Source organism: Macaca thibetana, chromosome 7 (genome assembly GCF_024542745.1).
Source record: "Macaca thibetana thibetana isolate TM-01 chromosome 7, ASM2454274v1, whole genome shotgun sequence".
Taxonomy (NCBI): domain Eukaryota; kingdom Metazoa; phylum Chordata; class Mammalia; order Primates; family Cercopithecidae; genus Macaca; species Macaca thibetana.
Window position 1 is genome coordinate 42,714,473 of NC_065584.1, and position 21,010 is coordinate 42,735,482.

At 43.6% G+C, this 21,010-nt stretch overlaps 2 protein-coding genes across 3 annotated transcripts in view; both read right to left on the reverse strand.

The window, feature by feature from the left end:
• The window catches only part of LOC126959764 (peptidyl-prolyl cis-trans isomerase A-like), a 399,629-nt gene that overhangs the window by 66,931 nt on the left and 311,688 nt on the right, over positions 1-21,010 (reverse strand). The window lies entirely within an intron of this gene.
• Positions 1-21,010, reverse strand: part of FNTB (farnesyltransferase, CAAX box, beta) — a 77,315-nt gene that overhangs the window by 9,421 nt on the left and 46,884 nt on the right. For both annotated transcript variants that reach the window (XM_050799279.1, XM_050799280.1), the window contains 3 exons: positions 20,103-20,189; positions 11,625-11,754; positions 8,472-8,604 (listed from right to left, as the gene is read on the reverse strand). In XM_050799279.1, the coding sequence (XP_050655236.1) occupies positions 8,472-8,604; positions 11,625-11,754; positions 20,103-20,189 (350 nt within the window). The remainder of the gene's footprint in view (positions 1-8,471; positions 8,605-11,624; positions 11,755-20,102; positions 20,190-21,010) is intronic.

Consider the following 21,010-nt stretch of genomic DNA (forward strand, 5'->3'; position numbering starts at 1 on the left):
CTGGACTTCAAGAGACCTTCCCTCTAGCATATCTCTATAACTTGTTAACCAGACTGATTAGCTCAGAGAACTCTTAACAGGGGTAATAAAGTCTGTTTCTTCTACTTTTCTAAGCTTGAATTTAATCAATCTCCAAAGGGAATTCTCTAACTTGTCTCTCTCAAAGAATTTACCTAAGAAACGTTACTAGTAACTGCCCTCCTGCATCATACGATACCCTAGCAAAAACTGGGTATTCTGGTAATACTACTAAGGTACTGACAAGCAACTGGACTTCTTCATTCTGAAGTTCAATCACTATGGTCAAAGAATTCTGTGAGCCACACAGTTATCAAGTGGGAAGGAGGGGCAAATCACGGACAGGTGTGCAGAAGCATCTGTGTAGAAAATGATTAAAAAAAAAAAATATATATATATATATATATAGGATGTACATTAAGTCCTTGGTCAATTTTATACTTTGATACCTGGGCTAAAAGATGCCCAACAATAAATCATTAAAAAAAAAAAAAAAAAAAAAAAGATGCCCAGCATCTTTTTTGGTAAATGGCACCTAAAAGCTAATTTTTCTTTCTTCCAATCTTTTTGTTTCTATGCATTTTTCTACCTTGTTATTATAACTATGTATCTTATGTTTTTCACTTACCACTATAGCCATAAACTTTTTTATTCTGCTACATAATCTGCACAGCTATCACTGTGAATAGCCATATAGTATTTTATTAAGTGGATATATAAGGTTACTATATCATAAAAAGAACTGAAAATAACTAAAAATAACTGAAAAATAACTAAAAATCTTATATATATGTGAGTATATAAATTTCTATGGTGAAAATTATAAAAGTTTATGGTATCAATAATCTTTCATGTTTTGGAGAAAATAACAAAAAAGAAAAAAGAGGAAAAGATTTTTAAAAATAAAAACGAGGCCGGGCGCGGTGGCTCAAGCCTGTAATCCCAGCACTTTGGGAGGCCGAGATGGGCGGATCACGAGGTCAGGAGATCGAGACCAGCCTGGCTAACACGGTGAAACCCTGTCTCTACTAAAAAAATACAAAAAACTAGCCGGGCGAGGTGGCGGGCGCCTGTAGTCCCAGCTACTCGGGAGGCTGAGGCAGGAGAATGTCGTAGACCCGGGAGGCGGAGCTTGCAGTGAGCTGAGATCCGGCCACTGCACTCCAGCCTGGGCAACAGAGCGAGACTCCGTCTCAAAAAAAAAAAAATAAAATAAAATAAAAATGAAAAGTTTACGATACAGTCTATAAAGAGATTTACGCAAAATATTAAACTGTTGAATATTTTCTTTTTTTTTTCTTTTGAGACAGAGTCTCACTCTGTTGCCCAGGCTGGAGTGCAATGGCACGATCTTGGCTCACTGCAACCTCCGCCTCCCGGGTTCAAGCGATTCTCCTGCCTCAGCCTCCCGAGTAGCTGGGATTACAGGCACGCACCACGACGCCTGGCTAAGTTTTGTATTTTTAGTAGAGACGTGGTTTCACTATGTTGATCAGGCTGGTCTCGAACTCCTGACCTCAGGTGATCTACCCTCTTTTGGCCTCCCAAAGTGCTGGGATTACAGGTGTGAGCCACTGCACCCAGCCTAAATTGTTGAATATTTCAAACAGAAAATAATAATTTATTAAATTTCTTAAAAAAGAGACACAGAGAAAAAGGGTTTCCAAGGTTGAGCACTAGATGAGGGACAGTGGCCAGCTGACATTTGGAGGCTAGGGACAAAAGCCTCTCATCTTCAACCCTGAGTTGCATTCAGCCCTGAAACACCCATTAAGAGACACAGGACACTGAGTCTGACCTAAGGAGAAGCATCCAGTCTCCTATCTCAGGCTGGCTGCAGGCCACATGCTTTGATACACTCACACTATTTTAATTCCCTTCCTTTCTTTTCCTCACCTGTAAGCACAGTGGACTTTGTTGTATAAGATACATACATATATGATGGGACTTCACTCTGTCGTCTTTTACTTATTTCCAAGGTTGTTTCCAGTTCCTTGCCATTATGAGGAATGCTGTGCTAAATCTTTGTCAATATTATCTATGCTTAGGATTATTTTCTTCAAATAGACTGACCACAGTGGAATTATTCGGTTAAAGGGAATAAACATTTTTAAGGCTTTTAATAGATACTGATAAACTGCTTTAAGAATTTATAGACTACTCTCAGCACAATCCCTGTGGAGTAGCCCTGCTCTGCAGGAGCAGTCAAAAATAAATATATAAATAAACTAAAAATAAAAACAAAGACTTTATGTAGCTGCCAGCAAAATTTAAAATTTTGCTCTACCACCTCCAGCATTAGCACCTTTTTGTTGTTGTTGTTGAGACCACCCAGGCTGGAGTGCAGTGGTGTGATCTCAGCTCACTGCAACCTCTGCCTCCCAGGTTCAAGTGATTCTCCTGTCTGTCTCCTGAGTACCTGGGATTACAGGCACAAGCCACCACGCCGGCTAGTTTTTGTATTTTTAGTAGAGACAGGGTTTCACCATGTTGTCAAGCTGGTCTCGAACTCTTAAAGTGATCTGCCCAACTCAGCCTCCCAAAGTGCTAGAATTAGAGGTGTGAGCCACCATGCCTGGCCAGCTTTAGTTACTTTTTAAAAGTAATCAGCAATTAAAATGGTAAAAAGAAATAGTACCTGATAATTTATTTTGATTTGCATGCCTCTGATGACTAATTAGGGTGAAATTTTTCCATAACTTGTGTTTAATATTTGCATTTCCTTATGATGCTGTCTGTTTGGCCTATATCTTCTGAGATCCAATAGTCAATTTTATTAACCTAGCTTTTTCTTATATTCGCCCCTTGTCTACATCATATGCTGCATCTATTTTCTCCTTTTTGCTCCTCTGTTTTGGTTATGTGAGTTTAAAACTTTTTAAAATTAATTTTAAAATTTAATTAATATAAAACATATATATGTTTTATACTATTGATTTTTCCTTTGTGATTTCCTTTTTAAGAAAATATTTAATGTGTATGGGGATTTTTGGGGGGATGAGTAATGAAAATGTTCTAGAATTGTCATGATGGTTCGTAACTGAGTAGGTAAGTTGTATGGTATGGGAATTATATCTCAACAAAGCTGTTATTTGAAAAAGCATATTTATTAAACTTTAGGAAACTGCATTACATATCTGTACAAAATGTACATATATTTCATATCCTATAACAAATAAAAGACTATTTTTATAAGACAAATGATAATCTGTGGCTAAAATTAGAATCTGAAAAGAAAACGCTATGTTTATCATATAAAAAATTATAGACTGTTTCAGTGACTTCCTATATTATTGAAGCTTAGAAGCTCAAAGTTCAAAAATTCTACAAGGAGCTTCCAGAAATCCTGAATTTGGACACCAGCACACATAATCACAACAAGATGAAAGCAGATATGATTATAGGGTGATAACTGCACACTGGAATCGGCCTTTTAAATCCTTTCTCCCTCTTCCTGAAATTATAGGTCCCCATTCTCATCTCATTTTGCATTTCAAAGGTTCTTTTCATCCAAAAAAATAAAAAGTCTTTCCTCACCATAACTGACAGGTGCAGCCATCTGTAGCTCAATTTCACAGGTGGGCAAGAAAATTCCAGGGTATGTCCCAAATAACATACAAGAAGCCAGTAACTACCAAGCCAGACAGAAACTCACAGGCCTGCTGCTTTCTTACTGTTCCACAAAACAAAAAACCAAATAACTCACTGATTTAGTCAGCACTTGAGATTTCTTAAGCCTTTTTTTTCTTTTCTTTTTTTTTTTTTTTTTGAGATGGAGTCTCGCCCTGTCACCCAGGCTGGAGTGCAATGGCATGATCTCGGCTTACTGCAACCTCCGCCTCTGGGGTTAAAAGTGATTCTCCGGCCTCAGTCTCCTGAGGAACTGGGATTACAGGTGCGTGCCACCAGACCTGGCTAATTTTTTGTATCTTTAGTAGAGACAGGGTTTCATCATGTTGGCCAGGCTGGTCTTGAACTCCTGACCTCATGATCCACCCGCCTCGGCCTCCCAAAATGCTGCGATTACAGGTTTCTTTTGCTTTTTGAGACCCAAGTCTTGCTGTGTCGCCCAGGCTGGAGTTGCAGTGGCACTCTCTGCCTGCAACCTCTGCCTCCTAGACTCAAGTGATCCTTCTACCTCAGCCTCCTGAGTAGCTAGGACTATAGGCACATGCCACTATGTCTGGTTAACTGTTTTTAATTTTTTGTAGAGACAAGCTCTCACTATATTGCCCAGGCTGGTCTTGAACTCCTGAGCTCAAGAGGTCCGCCTGCCTTGGCCTCCCAAAGTGCTGGGATTATAGTCATGAACCACCGTGCCCAGCGTTTTAAGCTATTAATAATAATTCCTTCTTCTACTCAAATACCGTCATTTACACATAGAAGGTAGTCATTGGCATGGAGCCACTGATGGTCACTTGCTGGGTTAGGGCATGGCCTAGACCCATGTGCTGCACTAGAGCATTCTTTTTGCTTTTTAGTTAGCAATATGATCAATGCCTTTTAAAAAATGTATTTGTACATTTACCAAAATAAAATTAGTAATGCACATCTTTTTTTTTTTTTAAAGGGCACAGTATAATATAGAAGTATAATATAAATCTATTTATATTATATTTAAAATATAAAAGGGCGCAGTATAATATAAAATCTAAAAAGTTGGCCGGGTATGGTGGCTCATTCCTGTAATCTCAGCACTTTGTGTGGCCGAGGAAGGTGGATCACTTGAGGCCAGGAGTTTGAGACCAGCCAGGCCAACAGAGTCATACCCTGCCTCTACTAAAAATAGAAAACATTAGCTAGGTGTGGTGGCACACACCTGTAATCCCAGCTACTCAGGAGGCTGAGGCACAAAAATCGATTGAACCCAGGAGGCAGAGGTTGCAGTGAGCTGAGATCACACCATGGCATTCCAGCCTCACCAACAGAGTCAGACTCTGTCTCAAAAAAAAAAAAAAAAAATCTAAAAAGTCTCCCTCCTTCTGTCTTCTGCCTCCTTCTCTTCTCCCAAAGGTACCCATTGTTAAAGGGGTTTGGTGGGGGTTCCAGGAAAAGCTGTGTACATCTCAGGCTGTGTGCCCAGGGACTGCTCCAGGCCCTGCCCCTTACACTTGATGATGTATCTTGGAGAGCTTTCTATATCAGCCCATGGGATGCAGCTACTGTTTGGAGAGATTTTTATTATGTAACCCTTAACCTTTTGATGGGCACTTAGGCTGCTATTACAATTCCACTTCAATATACATCCTTGGCTAATATCTCTGCAGGTAAATTCCTGACAGTGCACTTGCTGTGTTCAAAGGGTAAGTGCCCTTATAATTTAAACGGATGTCTCCAAACTGCCCTCCAAAAAATGATTCACCTATTTACATCCCCACTAACAGTATCAAATTACCTGTTTTCTCACACTCTCCCCAACATAGGGTATCAAGTTTCTTAATCTCTGCCAATCCGATAATAAAAACAAAGAGTGCCAGTCTTTTAATTAGCATTTCTTTAACTACAAGTGAGCTAAACAACTTTTCGTTGGATTAATGGCCACCTACTGTGGTTATGAGCAGGGGCAGGGTTCAGATGCCAGCTAGTCTGGATTCACACAACCACATACTAACCCTTGTGAGTGCCAATCAGGTATTATAAAGCAGTCACTTAGCCTCACTGTACTCTGTTTCCTCATCTGTGAATAATGCTACCTATTTCATAGGGTTGTTTGGAGAATTAAATGAGAAAATATATGTGAAATGCTCAGTACAGCCCCTGGCATACAGTGAGGACTTGCGAAGACTCCGCTACCAGTAGTAGCAGTAGTTGTAGGAGAAAAAGTAAGAAGGACAGCGCTTTCTCTGGCACCTCTCTCTTCAGATCCTTTGCCTGTTTTTCAGTTGGGTTGTCTATCCATTTCTTACTGGTTTGTATGATTTTTTTTTTTTCAAATTAAAGAAATTAGCCATTCATCACTTGTCATAAATATTTTTCCCACCTTGCTGCTTGTTTTGTTTGTAGAATTTCCCTGTTTTTGCAAAATAACTTTTGTTATCTTTCTTTATGCAAGAAATACGTATTAACTATAGAAAGATTAGAAAATACAAACAGAGGAAACAAACATCACCTGTAATTTCACATCCTAGATACTTTCTATGAATTTTTTTGAGTCAACTCTTCACCAAAAATGGGATTCCACACATACTGCTTTGATATGATCACAATATATTGTGACTATCTTTCTACAATGCAGCCCCTTTTGATTCCCTAAGTCAGTATTTTGCCCTCCTCTCAACACACTTCCCTTCTTTACAGACTCCTGTTTGTTCCAAGTTCAAGAGATGCCCTGTGTCCGAGAAGAACCTCAGACAACACAGGCCTTCTCCCAGCCAATGAAAAAAGCTGGAAGCACCAAGATTCATAGGCATCCTTTTCCACTGACAAAGCCTTGAATGCTACCAAGCCCTCTAGAACGTGTGCTACAATAAACAATTAACCAGCAGTCCCCCTGGAAGACTTTGACAGGTGGTGCTCCTGTTATAGCTTGCTCCAGATTTCCCTGGGATTGTAGAATTACTGCGTCTTACAAATGCCAGGGACAGGTTTGTAAAAGACTGACAGTTTTACCAGGGGCTTGACCTCACCAGTTCCAAATAAAGAGATCACCATGACCCCAAGTTTTTTTCTACCTTAGAAATGTCAGGTTGGGTGAGGGGGCTCACGCCCGTAATCCCAGCACTTTGGGAGGCCGAGGCGAGTGGATCACCTGAGGTCAGGAGTTTGAGACCAGCCTAACCAACATGGAGAAACCACGTCTCTACTAAACATACAAAATTAGCTGGGCATGGTGGTGCAGGCCTGTAATCCCAGCTATTTGGGAGGCTGAGGCAGGAGAATCGCTTGAACCCAGGAGGTGGAGGTTGCAGTGAGCCATTGCACCTTGTTCACCTAGGCAACAAGAGCGAAACTCCATCTCAAAAAAATAAAAATAAAATAAAAAATGTTTGACTTGGGGAATTCCTGACTTCCCTACTGGTGGTCAAGGCAGACACTGTGTAGGCTCCAGAGTCAGTGCACTTGCTGACAGTGCACTTGCCGTGTTCAAAGGGTAAGTGCCTTATATGCCTTAATACTGACACCTAAAGCCCAGTGGGCCCAGGCTGGGAAAATGGGACAGAGGCTCTGCTTACTTTAATTCAGTGTCAGAAATGGTCACAACTCAACAACTCAAAGGAAATTAAGAAACTAAATAATGAGGCTCAGGGCTGGACGTGGTGGTTCATGTCTGTAGTCCCAGCACTTTGGGAGGTGGAAGTGGGTGGATCACCTGAGGTCAGGAGTTCAAGACCAGCCTGACCAACATGGTGAAACCCTGTCTCTACTAAAAATATAAAACTTAGCCAGGTGTGGTGGCGCATGCCTGCAGTCCCAGCTACTCAGGAGGCTGAGGCAGGAGAATTGCTTGAACCTTGGAGGTGGAGGTTGCAGTGAGCCAATATTGTGCCACCGTACTTCAGCCTGGGAGACAGAGCAAGACTCCGTCTCGGCGGGGGGGGGAAAAGGGTGGGGTGGGGGCGGGCCTCCGAAACAGGAGAAAAAAGTGTGGGGAGGGGCAGAAAGGAATCTCATCTTTCACATTTGAGCAGTTACATTATCCAGCTAAGTCCAAAGAACAGCTTCTCTCTGGACCCAGGGATCTCACTCCAAAAACAGATGAGCAGCCAGCAGGGCCCCATGACTTCCCCTCTCCCCACAGGTTTACTCAGAGACACCTGCTCCCACATCAAGTACACCAGAAAGATGGTGCAGGAATTAGCAGGCAGACTGAGGTTTCAAGAGGTAAAGAGAGAAGGTTCCCAGAGTTTTTGCTCGCTACTTCGGTTTTGCATTCCCATTTGAGACCCCACAGATTTCTCTACGCCAATGGTGCAGGTGGAACAAACTCCCATTTAGGCTTGTTCAATGAATGTAAAATAAAACATTTCTCATGGTGACAACTCCGCAGCCAGTCAGACACAGCGAGTCTTTTCTCCATGGGTTCTGGTTCTCTACCCCTTTACGCAGTTGCCTTTCCTGCTGCTGTTGCAACAGTGACTGTTGCAACACTGGGTTTTCAGCTCTGCCCTGCACCCAGACGAGGTGGCAGTCACCACAGAGCCCAGGACAGGAGTGGGCTGCTCCTTCCCGATAATGCAGAAGCAGCACCCACTTCCTCCCCGCTCCCCGTAGCAATTTCAAGGGAGCTCATTCTGTCAGCCAATTTGAAGAAGCAAGGAATGACACTAAACCAATGAAACTAAATCTTACTCTGCATTCGCATGCCCCACGGCATGAGGTTCCACACTGGGCACTCAAAATCCAGGACAGACAGAACTCATTTCAACCCCTCTAAAAAAGCACACTGGGCTTCCAGACTTTGTGAGTAGTGGAGGGAAATCATCCAGCCTCAGCAAACAGCTCCCCAGGCTCACCTTGGGCGTGCAGTGCACGGTGGAGCAGGGGCAGGAGCCCTGCCTGCCAGAAGGAGTAGCAGCCATCCACCAGCTTGTTGCAGCGGCCCTGAAATCCTCCTTCAAATCGCATCTGCCGGCTTGTCACCCATTGCTGAGGAGACACAGATAGGAAAGGCAGTTGTAGGCTAAGAGAGACAAAATCCAGCCTGACAGGATCTCCAGGAGTCAATCTGTGGGATGGAGGGTTTCCCATCTTGTGGCTTCTCGGCACTCCAGTTTTGGTGCTCTGGTTTTCTTTCTTCCCTCCCCACACTGCCACAGACACACAGTGAAGCATTTAAGCCAACGCTGTGGAGGCATCCAGCACTGATCTCTGCTCAATGCCTAGCAGACAACTACCTTTTCCTGGGTTCCAAAGCAGGGCCAGTGCTGAGAGGATAAAGAGGCCAAGCTGGTTTGTAAGGAGACCTTCAAAGTCTCTTAATAAACATGGCTTAAGTTGGAAATTGAAGGCAAGACTAACAGTAGCTCATTTCTCATTACTTCCCTGCTCAGGGGAGTTTATGAAAAGCAGATAAATGGAATTTGGTACTATATTTCATCAGATGATCTCAAACTGCTCCTGACTTTTACTTGGCACCTGGGGAAATTTACCCAAGGTCTCTTAGCAAGTCACTAGCAGGCCTGAAAGCAGAAGCCATTCATTCTAATTACCAAATGACAATTCTGCCCAGCCTCTGGCTGATATAAGAAAATCTTTTACTTTGAAGCTGTAAAATAGGTCTTGATGTCGCTCAGTGGTCACACACGATGCCACCATTCCTTGCTTATCTACAAGTTTTCTAAACACACTCTACTACAAAGATCAAGATAGTCATGGGTTTGGTCCCTTGAAATGAGCAGAACCAACTGGCTGAGCAGATATGACATTTCCATTTCCCTCCCTAGACCACCTAGGCCATTCCAGCCACAGACTCACAGAGCTGCCTCACTCAACTGAAAGGGTACAGGGGAGGGTACTTCCCGTTTCTAGAGCCTTACTAGGTCAAGTTCCTGAAAGAAGCCACTGGGACCCTTGATGGAAGTGGGGGCCAGCCCTCCCCTAAAAGCTGTAGTTTAGATTATATCCCTTTTCAAGGCAACACCTGCCCATAGAGAGTCACAGTCACAAATTCTTAAAAGAGACAGAAAACACTGCACTGCAGGTTCAGGCTGGTCTTAAATGAACCAGGGCTTCCAGCATGTAATGGAAGTGGGCTAAGCATTACTCAGGCAGAGAGAAGGCAGGTGCTGCAGTGGGAGTCCGTTCCTCATTTCTACTTACCGTAGGGCTTAAGTGTTTTTAAGCAGACTAATTTATTTTTTCCAGTGCCTAAGCCCATGGATTTGTTCTGTTTCCTTGGGCTACAGGAATTCATACTTCAGATATGTGTCCTACTTCTCCCAAAGCAAATGGAAGGGAGTAGTTTGGGTTAGAGCATGGGTCCCTAACCCCCGGGCCACGCCAGGCTGCACAGCAGGACATGAGTGGTGGGTGAGCCAGCGAAAGCTTCATCTGTATTTACAGCTGCTCCTCACTGCTCACATTACTGCCTGAGCTCCACTTCCTGACAGATCAGCAGCAGCATTAGATTCTCATAGAAGCACAAACCCTACTGTGAACTGTGCGTGCCAGGCTTCTAGACTGCACGCTCTATATGAGAGTCTAATGCCTAATGATCTGTCACTGTCTCCCATCACCCCCAAATGGGACTGTCTAGTTGAAGGAAAACAAGCTCAGGGCTCCCACTGATTCTACATTATTGTGAGTTGTATAATTATTTCATTATATATTACAATGTAATAATAATAGAAATAAAGTACACAATAAATGTAATGTACTTGAATCATCCTGAAACCATTACCCCCACCCCACGTCCATGGAAAAATTATCTCCCACAAAACTGGTCTCTTGTGCCAAAAAGATTATTACTCTGTGTTAGAGGGACACTAACATTTATTAAGTACCTACTATGTGCCAGGCCATTTATAAATGTTCTCTCCTTTAACCTTAAAAAAATAAGGATAGTTATCCCTACCTTATAAAAGAAAAAATATCAAGCTAGAAGAGATTAGACAATTTGCCCAAGGACCCATGTCTCAAATGTAGTAGGGACAGGGTTCAAATCTGGAATGCTGCCATTATAACTGAGGCACTCTCTGATCACATTCCTTATTTCTGCCTGGGAGATGGGACTTTGTTGTTTCATCCCTTATTGGTGCTCAGATTTTAAAACATCTGAGAAACTCAAGTTCAGCACACAAAGTTGGCTGTTTCGGCATGAGCCTTCAAGCCTTCAGGAATCTTTAAAAAGACTATGCCGGGGGAGGCTTTCTGAAGGTGGAGGCAAGATGCTGCTGGTTACATCTCTACAGGGTACGACAGAAACTCTCCAGGAAGCTCACGATGGGCCGTACAACGGAAGGCTGGCATCTGAACTCAGGCAGAGGAAGTGCATGTCAGTTGCAGCTGGTTTGCTTTGAGGTCATGGTCAGGGGGCACATGCTCCTCAAATGACATGACGGGGAATGCCTTCTCCTTGGTGGCCGTGGAGGTGTGTGTGTTTGTGCACCCACTGATCATTTAACTACAATCTAGTGACTCCCTGAAGCTGACTGCTTTCTGAGTTTCTTCTGAATACTGGCCAGGAGCTTGGGGTCCAGACATAAATGTTGGGCTGCCTTCTCAATGCAATTAGCCAGCTCTGCCTAAACAACTCATTTAAATGTAGGTACTAAATGTTTACACAGTGCAGCAGGTAATAAAAGTTTGGTTTCAAAATGCTGCAAAACTCTTCTTGTAACTTTTCCTCTTAGGAGGTTCTTTCTATAACACACGATAACCTCTAATTCTACATAACTGAAGTATAAGGAAGGTACTCTGCTCACACCAGATGTCTGCGGGACACAGTCTATGTAGTCTACACACTATGTGAAAAGCTCTAAGCAGGAAGACAGAAAGGCAGAAGGGGGAGCCAAGACAGAGCAGCTGCTCACTCCTTCCTCTGTGTTGGAACAGAGCTGACTGTTACCCCTTCCCATAGCCAAACTCTCCCGAAGCCTGCATGTCTGAGTACAATCACCTCACCATGACCTGGGGTCTGAGAGGAGGCTGGTTCAAAAGATACTTACTAATAAGCTCTTCAAGTTCAAGGAACGTTCCCTCTTGAGGATTACCAGCGCGGCCAAGCCACAGAAGGTATAGCCACCGTGGGCTTCCATCCCTGGTACCCCGCCAATGCCACCTTCCCAGTTCTGACACCTAAGAAGAGATTGAGAAAAGCAGATTGAGTGGCCACTGAGTGGACGTACACAAGTCCAGGACCATCCTAGGTGGCAGAGAAAAAGTTCACTCAGATTAAGGTGTGAGCCATCACAACTATGAATGAAAAGATGCCAACTAATTAACTTTTGGAAATGTCTTTTCAAAAAAAAAAGAAGCTAGGCCTGGTGGTGCCCGTGTGTAATCCTAGCTGCTCAGGAGACTAAGGCAAGAAGATCACTTGAGGTCAGGAGTTCAAGGCTCCAGTGAGCTATGATCACGCCATTGTGCTCCAGCCTGGGTGAAAGAGCGAGACTAGGTCTCTAAAAAAATAAGTACAATAAAAACTGTAAAATGTTAAAAACCCAGACACTTAGAAACAGCCTACTTGTGTAAGAAACATAATAATTCAAATTATTACTCTTTGGGAAAAAGTTATAAAATCATATATATATACACACACACACACACACACACACACACACACATACATATAGTGATAACCATCAAGTTGAAACAAAATTGAAAAGTGATTGTTGATTCTAGTGACCTTTTATTTTTGCAACAGGGTCTTAACTGTGTTACCTAGGTTGACTGCATATCATGGCTCACTGTAGCCTCAACCTCGTGGACTCAGGCAATCCTCCCACCTCAGCCTCCTGAGTAGCTGGGACTATGGGCACGCCCCACCATACCCGGCCAATTTTTTGTATTTTTGGTAGAGTTGGGGCTTTGCCATGTTACCCAGGCTGGTCTTAAATTTCTGGCCTCGAGGAATCCTCCCACCTCAGCATCCCAAAGTGCTGGAATGACAGGCATGGGCCACCGCACTTGGCCTCTGGTGATCTTTGAGTACAGGTCTACTGGTAATATTTTTCCTTTTTGTTTTTCTCTTTGTTCAAAAAGTTTTTATAATGAACCTTTATACTCTTCAAAAATAAACGTTATTTTAAAAAATTATAATTAGGTCAGGTGGCAATGGCTTCTTAACAGCCTGCAGAACCATGAGCCAAATAAACCTCTTTTCTTCCTAAGTTACCCAGCCTCGGGTATTCCTTTATAGTGGCACAAAATGGACTAACACAAGGACAAGAAATAACTGACTTAGTAGAATAGAGAAACCTTCCCTACCCAAATGGTAGGGATGGGAGAGGGGCAACAAAAAGCAAGGTGATGTGCTCCAATAAAAGGCTCCAGGATTAGAGATACAGGGAATCTCCACAAAGTGGAATGCGTTTGAACTAGGTTTGTTGGTTGCAAACTTATCTAAGAATCAGACCTTTAAGTCCCCTACTCAAATCCAGCAGAAGATGGGAAGTTTCAGAGGTTTAATCAAAAGGATCTGAGTTCCAGAATATCCAACAAGCTAAGAGGAGGAGGGAACACTGCACCCAACAGGATTACGTGAGAATCAGCAATCTGAACACAATAACCCCAGCCCCATTCCCTTGTGTATTTCACACAAGGCTGCCAGTTTCATACTCCAAGCAGGATTTAGAAGATTCCTCTCCAAGGGAACTGATAAGCCCAAGGGAAAAACCCTACAGATACTGCTTTGAGAATTCCCCAATGAATGGCTTGATCCTTGCCCACCCTCGCAGAGCTTTCCAGCGGCTTTTCAGTGCTGGACCCTTAAAAATGAACAGACAGCTATAGAGTACCAGACATTTGACTGCAGTCTCTACTATGAAAGAGAAGGAGACCAAAACAAACAAAAATAAACTAGAGGATATAAGGCACGGAGCAAAAGAAAACTTTTTAAAGTTGTATCTTTAGATAAAATATTATATGAAGTAAGACTACTGAGAGGACAAAATATCCCCAGAAAACAAGAGAGTATATAAAAAAGTAGTTAGGGGCCGGGCGCGGTGGCTCAAGCCTGTAATCCCAGCACTTTGGGAGGCCGAGGTGGGTGGATCACGAGGTCAGGAGATCGAGACCATCCTGGCTAACACGTGAAACCCCGTCTCTACTAAAAAAATACAAAAATTAGCCGGGAGCGGTGGCGGGCGCCTGTAGTCCCAGCTACTCGGGAGGCTGAGGCAGGAGAATGGCGTGAACCCGGGAGGTGGAGCTTGCAGTGAGCTGAGATCCGGCCACTGCACTCCAGCCTGGGGGACAGAGCGAGACTCCGTCTCAAAAAAAAAAAAAAAAAAAAAAAAAAAAGGTAGTTAGGAAGTAAAAGTAGTCACGGAGGAAAACTAAAAATAGGATTACAAAAATAAAAACAAGAGGATTAGACGATAAATACTAAGAGAATCTCTTAAAGTGTAAGAAGGAGGATTAAGATTTGGAAACCATGCAATGAAGTATTTTTATTTTTATTTATTTATTTTTGAGACAGAGTCTCGCTCTGTTGCCGAGGCTGGAGTGCAGTGGCACAATCTTGGCTCACTGCAACCTCCGCCTCCTGGGTTCAAGTGATTCTCCTGCCTCAGCCTCCTGAGTAGCTGGGATTACAGGTGCACACCACCACGCCTGGCTAATTTCTGTACTTTTAGCAGAGACAGGGTTTCACCATGTTGGTCAGGCTGGTCTCGAACTCCTGGCCTCGTATTCTGCCTGCCTTGGCCTCCCAAAGTGCTGGGATTACAGGTGTGAGCTACTGCACCCGGAAGTATTTTTATTCTTTTTTATTTATTGATTGATTTTGAGATGGAGTCTCACACTGTCACCTGGGCTGGAGTGCAATGGTGCGATCTTGGCTCACTGCAACCTCTGCCTCCTGGGTTCAAGCAATTCTCCTGCCTCAGCCTCGCGAGTAGCTGGGATTACAGGCACCCGTCACCATGCCCGGCTAATTTTTTGTACATTTTGTAGAGGCTGGGTTTCACTATGTTGGTCATGCTGGCCTCGAACTCCTGACCACGTGATCCGCCTGCCTCGGCCCCCCAAAGTGTTGTGATTACAGGCCTGAGTCACCGCACCCAGCCTCAAAGTATTTTTAAAAGTCAGACAATCAAATGTACTAATGGGATGTCATATTTTAAAAAAGAGGCTGGCCAGGTACAGTGGCTCATGCCTGTAATCCCAGCACTTTGGAAGACCAAGGCAGGAGGATCATTTGAGGTCAGGAGTTTGAGACTAACCTGATCAACATGGTGAAACCCTGTCTCTACTAAAAATACAAAAAAATTAGCTGGGTGTGGTGACACACACCTACAATCCCAGTTACTTGGGTGGCTGAGGCAGAAGAATCGCTTGAACCTGGGAGAAAGAGGTTGCAGTGAGCCGGAGTGCACCACTGCACTCCAGCCTGGGTAACAGAGCAAGGCACCGTCTCAATAAATAAGTAAATAAATAAATAAATAAATATATAAGAGGCTGGGCACGGTGGCTCACACCTGTAATCCCAGCACTTGGGGAAGCTACAGCAGGAGGATTACTTCAGCCCATGAGTTTGAGACCAACCTGGGCAACGTGGTGAGGTTTTGTCTCTACAGAAATTTTAAAACTTAGCTGGTGGTAGATGCCTGTAGTCACAGCTACTGAGGAGGCTGAGGATGATCACTTGAGCCTGGAAAGTCGAGGCAGCAGTGAGCCATGATCGCGTCACTGCATTCCAACCTGGGAGACACATGAGACCCTGTCTCAAAAAAAAAAAAAAAAAAAAAAAAAAAAAGGCCTGGCGTGGTGACTCACGCCTGTAATCTCAGCACTTTGGGAGGCCGAGGCAGGTGGATCACTTGAGGTCAGGAGTTCAAGACTGGCCTGGCCAACATGGTAAAACCCTGTCTGTACTAAAAATACAAAAATTAGCTGGGCGTGGTGGTGGGCTTCTGTAATCCCAGCTATTCAGGAGGCTGAGGCAGGAGAATTGCTGGAACCCAGGAGGCAGAGGTTGCAGTGAGCCGAGATCACGCCATTGCACTCCAGCCCGGGTGACAACAGCAAGACTCCGTCTCAAAGGAAAAAAAAAAAGAACAAACAGAAAACACAAGAGAAGAAATTATCAAAGAAATACTATAATAAAGATTCTTGGTACTAAAGTATATGCGCTTCCAAATCGAGTACCAGCACAATGAATAAAAAATAATCCACGTCAAGATTCATCATCAAGTTTCCAAACAAGAATAAAGATTCCAGGCCAGCCGAGGTGGCTCATGTCTGTAATCCCAGTACTTTGGGAGGGTGAGAAGGGCAGATCACTTGAGGTCAGGAGTTTGAGACCAGCCTGGTCAATATGGCAAAACCCCGTCTCTACTAAAAATACGAAAATTAGCTGGGCATGGCGGCAGGCATCTGAGGTTGCAGTGAGCTAAGATTATGCCACTGCACTCCAGCCTGGGTGACAGAGCAAGATTCCATCACACACAAAAAAGAATAAAGATTCCAAGCCTCTAAAGAAGGACAGGGATGGGGATAGAGAAAGAGAGACAGAAGAAAAAAAAAACATACAGAGAATTAAGAATCACAATGGCACTGCCAGGTAGTACAGCACAGTGGAATCCACTTGACTTCTTTGTATTTCAGCTTAATACAAAATTGAAAGGCTGGGTGTGGTGGCTCACACCTGTAATCCCAGCACTTTGGGAGGCTGAGGCAGGTGGATTGCTTGAGCTCAGGGGTTTAAGACCAGCCTGGGCAACATGGAAAAACTCCATCTCTACTAAAAACACAAAAATTAGCCAGGTGTGGTGGCATACACCTGCAGTCCTGGTTACTTGGAAAGCTGAGGCAGGAGGATCACTTGAACCCAGGAGGTCAAGGCTGCAGTGAGCCAAGATCACTGCACTCCAGCCTGCGTGACAAAGTGAGACCCTGTTTCAAAGAATAAATTAATTAAATTAATTAAATTCAGTATCCCACCACTTGACATATAAGGAAACTATGACACAAAACAGTGGAATAACTTGTACAAGCACAAAGCTAATCAGAAACGGCACACCTGTAATTCCAGCACTTTGGGGGGCTGAGGCAGGAAGACTGCTTGAAACCAGGAGTTCAAGACCAGCCTGGGCAACACAGACTCTGTCTTTACAAGACATTTTAAAAATTAGCTAGGTGTTGTGGTGCACACCTGTGGTCTCTGCTACTCACGAGGCTGAGGTGGGAAGACTGCTTGAGCCCAGGAGGTCACGGCTGCAGTGAGCCGTGATTGTATCACTGCAATTCAGCCAGGGCAACAAAGCAAGACCCTGTCTTCAAAGAAAAAAAAAAAAAAAAAAAAAAAAGCCAGGCGCAGTGGCTCATGCCTGTAATCCTTGAACTTTGGGAGGTCAAGGTGTGTGGATGGCCTGAGCCCAGAAGTTCAACCCCACCTGGGTAACACAGACAGACCCCATCTCTACAATTTTTTTAAAAAAACATTAGCTGGTTATGGTGGCACGTGCCTGTTGTTGCAGCTACTTGGGAGGTTGAGATGGGAGGATTGCTTGAGCCCAGGAGGTGGTGGCTGCAGCAAGCTGTGATCACGCCACTATACTCCAGCTTGTGCAACACAGCAAGACTCTGTCTCAAAAAAAGAAGGAAGGAAGGAAGGAAGGAAGGAAGGAAGGAAGGAAAGAAAGAAGAGAGAGAGATGAAAGAAAGGAAGAAAGAAGGAAGAGAAGAGGAAAGAAAGGGCAAAACTGGAAGTCAAACACAGGCTGTCTGAGTTCCGTGTCTAGGTCGTGCCTAACCAATCAACCCTCCTGCAAACGACAGCTGTACGCTGAACAAAATACAAAAAAACAGCTTCCTGAGGGCTCAGCTGACTGAAACAAGGCAGGCAAATTTTGGTGGAGTTTGAAACTTGGAACAGAGAACAGCACGAAGTTAGTCCCTCCCTTCCCCCACAACTTTTTCTCTCTGGTTTGCCCTCAGGATGGCAGCCATAGCCCAGGGTGGTGGCAGCAGGCCAGGGGTCAGGGGTCAGGGGCGAGCAGCCAACACTCTAATGGGAAGCCAACCATCCTTCTGGCAGGAAGATGCAGGCTGCCAGAAACTGAGGATGAATCCAGAAACAGGAAAGTCAAAGAAGAAAAATCCCAAATTCTGCATTTAAACTCAGTTCAAGTTTCCGCATACGTGCTGGAGAAACAAAGCAACTTCCAAGCAAGAACTGAGCTCTGAGCTGCTGCAGGAGTGACAGTTTGCAGCTTGAGTCTGACCAAGTTGACTGCCTGCTAAACTGAAAACAGCAACACCCTTCAGGGCAAACCACCAGAATCCACACCGTTCTGTTGTATGACACCTCCACCATCATATCACAATGTCCAGGACACAACACAACATTACGCGGCACAGGAAGACTCACGGAGCTGACATGCCAACTCTAGGACACACAGATGTGGAAATTCCCAGACAAGCAATTTAAAGCAGACATTATAATTACATACTTACCACAGCAAAGTGAAGAAAAATACACTTCAAAGTGAAGAATAAAAAGATGGGAAATCTCAGTGGAGAAACACAAAATATAAAAGAGAACCAAACACAGGCAGTGCCTACTCTCCAGCTCTCAACTATATATAGCTACCTTACTATTGAGCATGACATAGCCCTCAATGAAGTCTGGTTACTATTATCAGCCTTATTCACAATGACATTGGAAGCTAGAAGATAACGAAGCAATGCTTACAAAATTCAGAAAGAATACAGTTTATACCATTTCCAATTTAGAAATCTCTAACCAAATAATTAAGTGTGAGATTAGAACACAGATACATGCAAGATATTAAAATTTATCTCCCAGGTCCCCTTTGTTGGGATCTGTTGGAGTACAATGCTTCATGAAAATAACCAAGAGAAAGGAGGACAGGGACTTCAACAAAGGAGAGAAGTGAAGTGAATTTCATGCTGAAAGGAAGCTTCGGAAAGCCTGCTGTGCAGCAAGCTGAGAGCAATCTGTCCAGACTGAAGCAGGAGGGCAGAGGGCTCCAAGAGGGGTGACTTGAAACGCACGCACGCACAGACAGGTTACCTGAAGGGTTTGACTACGTTTAGAGTAATTTTTTTATAGCTCTGACAGACAATTTGGGAAAGGATTCATAAGTACATTCATGATATATTCATTAACTCCAGGAAAATGAAACTCATACAAAAAAGGAAATATGATCTCAGCATATCATCTGGTGTCACTGTAAATTATATTTACATGGTAAGACATGCTACTTTGATAAAAACAAACATTTTTAAACTAAAACAGTATCTGAGCTTGGCTATCATTCCATCACAGTATACATGTGTCTACTATACCTTTTGCTTTTTTTTTTGAGACGGAGTCTTGCTCTGTCACCCAGGCTGGAGTGCAGTGGTGCTATCTCGGCTCACTGCAAGATCCACCTCCCGGGTTCACACCATTCTCCTGCCTCAGCCTCCCGAGTAGCTGGAACTACAGGCACCCACCACCTCGCCCAGCTAATTTTTTGTATTTTTAGTAGAGACGGGGTTTCACCATGTTAGCCAGGATGGTCTCGATCTCCTGACCTCATGATCCGCCCGCCTTGGCCTCCCAAAGTGCTGGGATTACCGGCGTGAGCCACCACGCCCGGCATGTTTTTAAATTATGAAATATTTGAAGCATCCAGGAAAGTACAGCAAATAAAATATAGAACATACATGTATCTAATACCTAGCTTAGAATTAGCCATATACACTTCAGGTCTTTATTGTTGTTAATGATTACAGCTGAAGTCTCCTATGCAGACTTATCTCATTTCCTTTGCTCTCCCCCCAGCAGGAATCACCATGCTAAATTTGGTGTTTTGATATTCGTATGCATGTTTTTATATTATTACCACATGATTCTTCTCAGAAACAATACAGAATTCTCTTGCATGTTTCAAATTTTAAGTAAATGTGCTAATCTGTATGGTTTTTTGTATTTTTTTCTTTTCATTCTTTCAGCTCAACAGAGAGATTTTTCCATATTGATCCATGTAACTCTAGTTCATTCACTTTGACAGTTATATTATATTCTGATGCAACTATACTACACTTACCATCTCATGCTTATGAGCACTGAATCTGTGTCCAGCTTTTGGCTCTTATAAACAAGTCCTGTGCTCCTCTCTCCCATTCGTGTGTGCGAGGGTTTCTGTGGGAGTGGAATTACTGGGTCCTAGGCAAGGGCACCTTTGATATATTGTCAAATTGCTCTAAAAACTGGTTAAATCAGTTCAGGCTCTCACTAATATTGTTCACCAAGGTTTGTTTTATCCTTGCCAATCTAAAATATAACATTAAAGAAAGTTTGGAAAAAAGAAGACATTTTAAGTACTTTAAAAAATCATTAGATAACCCTAATGGATCTCCTGTGATTTTGTATTCCCTTCCGAGTCCCTCTGCATTTTCTTTATTTTTCTGAAGTAGCATCGTGACCGCCTGCTCTCCAAGAGGCCAGGAGAAACCCTGGTTTCTCTCACCTTGCTATCCACTCAGCAGTGCCCTCAAAGAGGTCTGGAGTGATGATGTTGGTCAGCGAGGCTACGGAGGCGGCACAGTATGCACTTCTGGAAAGACAGAAACAGGAAACACATTAAGCTCTACGGAAGAGCGAATGCGGCTCAGTGAACTCCGCGGGTGGACTGCTCGCCTTGCCTAGTAAGCTGTAATCACCTCCTGTCCTCACTCTTGGCACACGGTCAGTCCTCCTGGGTCTCCAACTGAGAGGTGTGACATTCTATTTGGATAGAGTTGCTCACGGCATGGCTTCAGTGAAAGAACATGACATTCTATTCTCCCTACCTCCACATGGTCCAATCTACATCAGAGGAAATAACAGCCATATCAATTCATGTCAAAAGTGGATTCAGCCCTTCTTTCAAAGACCTATAATGGTTGCCATAAATCTATGGTATCATTCAGGTACTTCTGATATCATTCATTTGGATGTTAGTACTGTTTCAGATCCAGGATTTCTGTTTACAGCCTTGACATGTTAAAGATTAACTATACTTTTACTGCAACAGATAAACTGCAAAACAGGCCACCAAATTGTAATGTACCAAACAAGGATAGGAATAGGTGAGTCCACTCCAATACAGTCCTTAAGCCTCTAGAGGGAGAAAAGAGGCTTGATTTCAAACTTCTCACCAGTACACACACAGACACACACGTTAAATGAAAAAGGCGCATGTCTATATTTTTTGTTTTGCTTTTGTTTTGGTTTTTATTGAGACAGGGCCTCACTCTGTTGCCCAGGCTGCAGTGCAGTGGTATGATCTCAGCTCATTGAAACCTCTGCCTCCTGGGTTCAAGCAATTCTCCTGTATCAGCCTCCCAAGTAGTTGGGATTACAGGCGCACGCTACCGTGCATGGCTTACTTTTGTA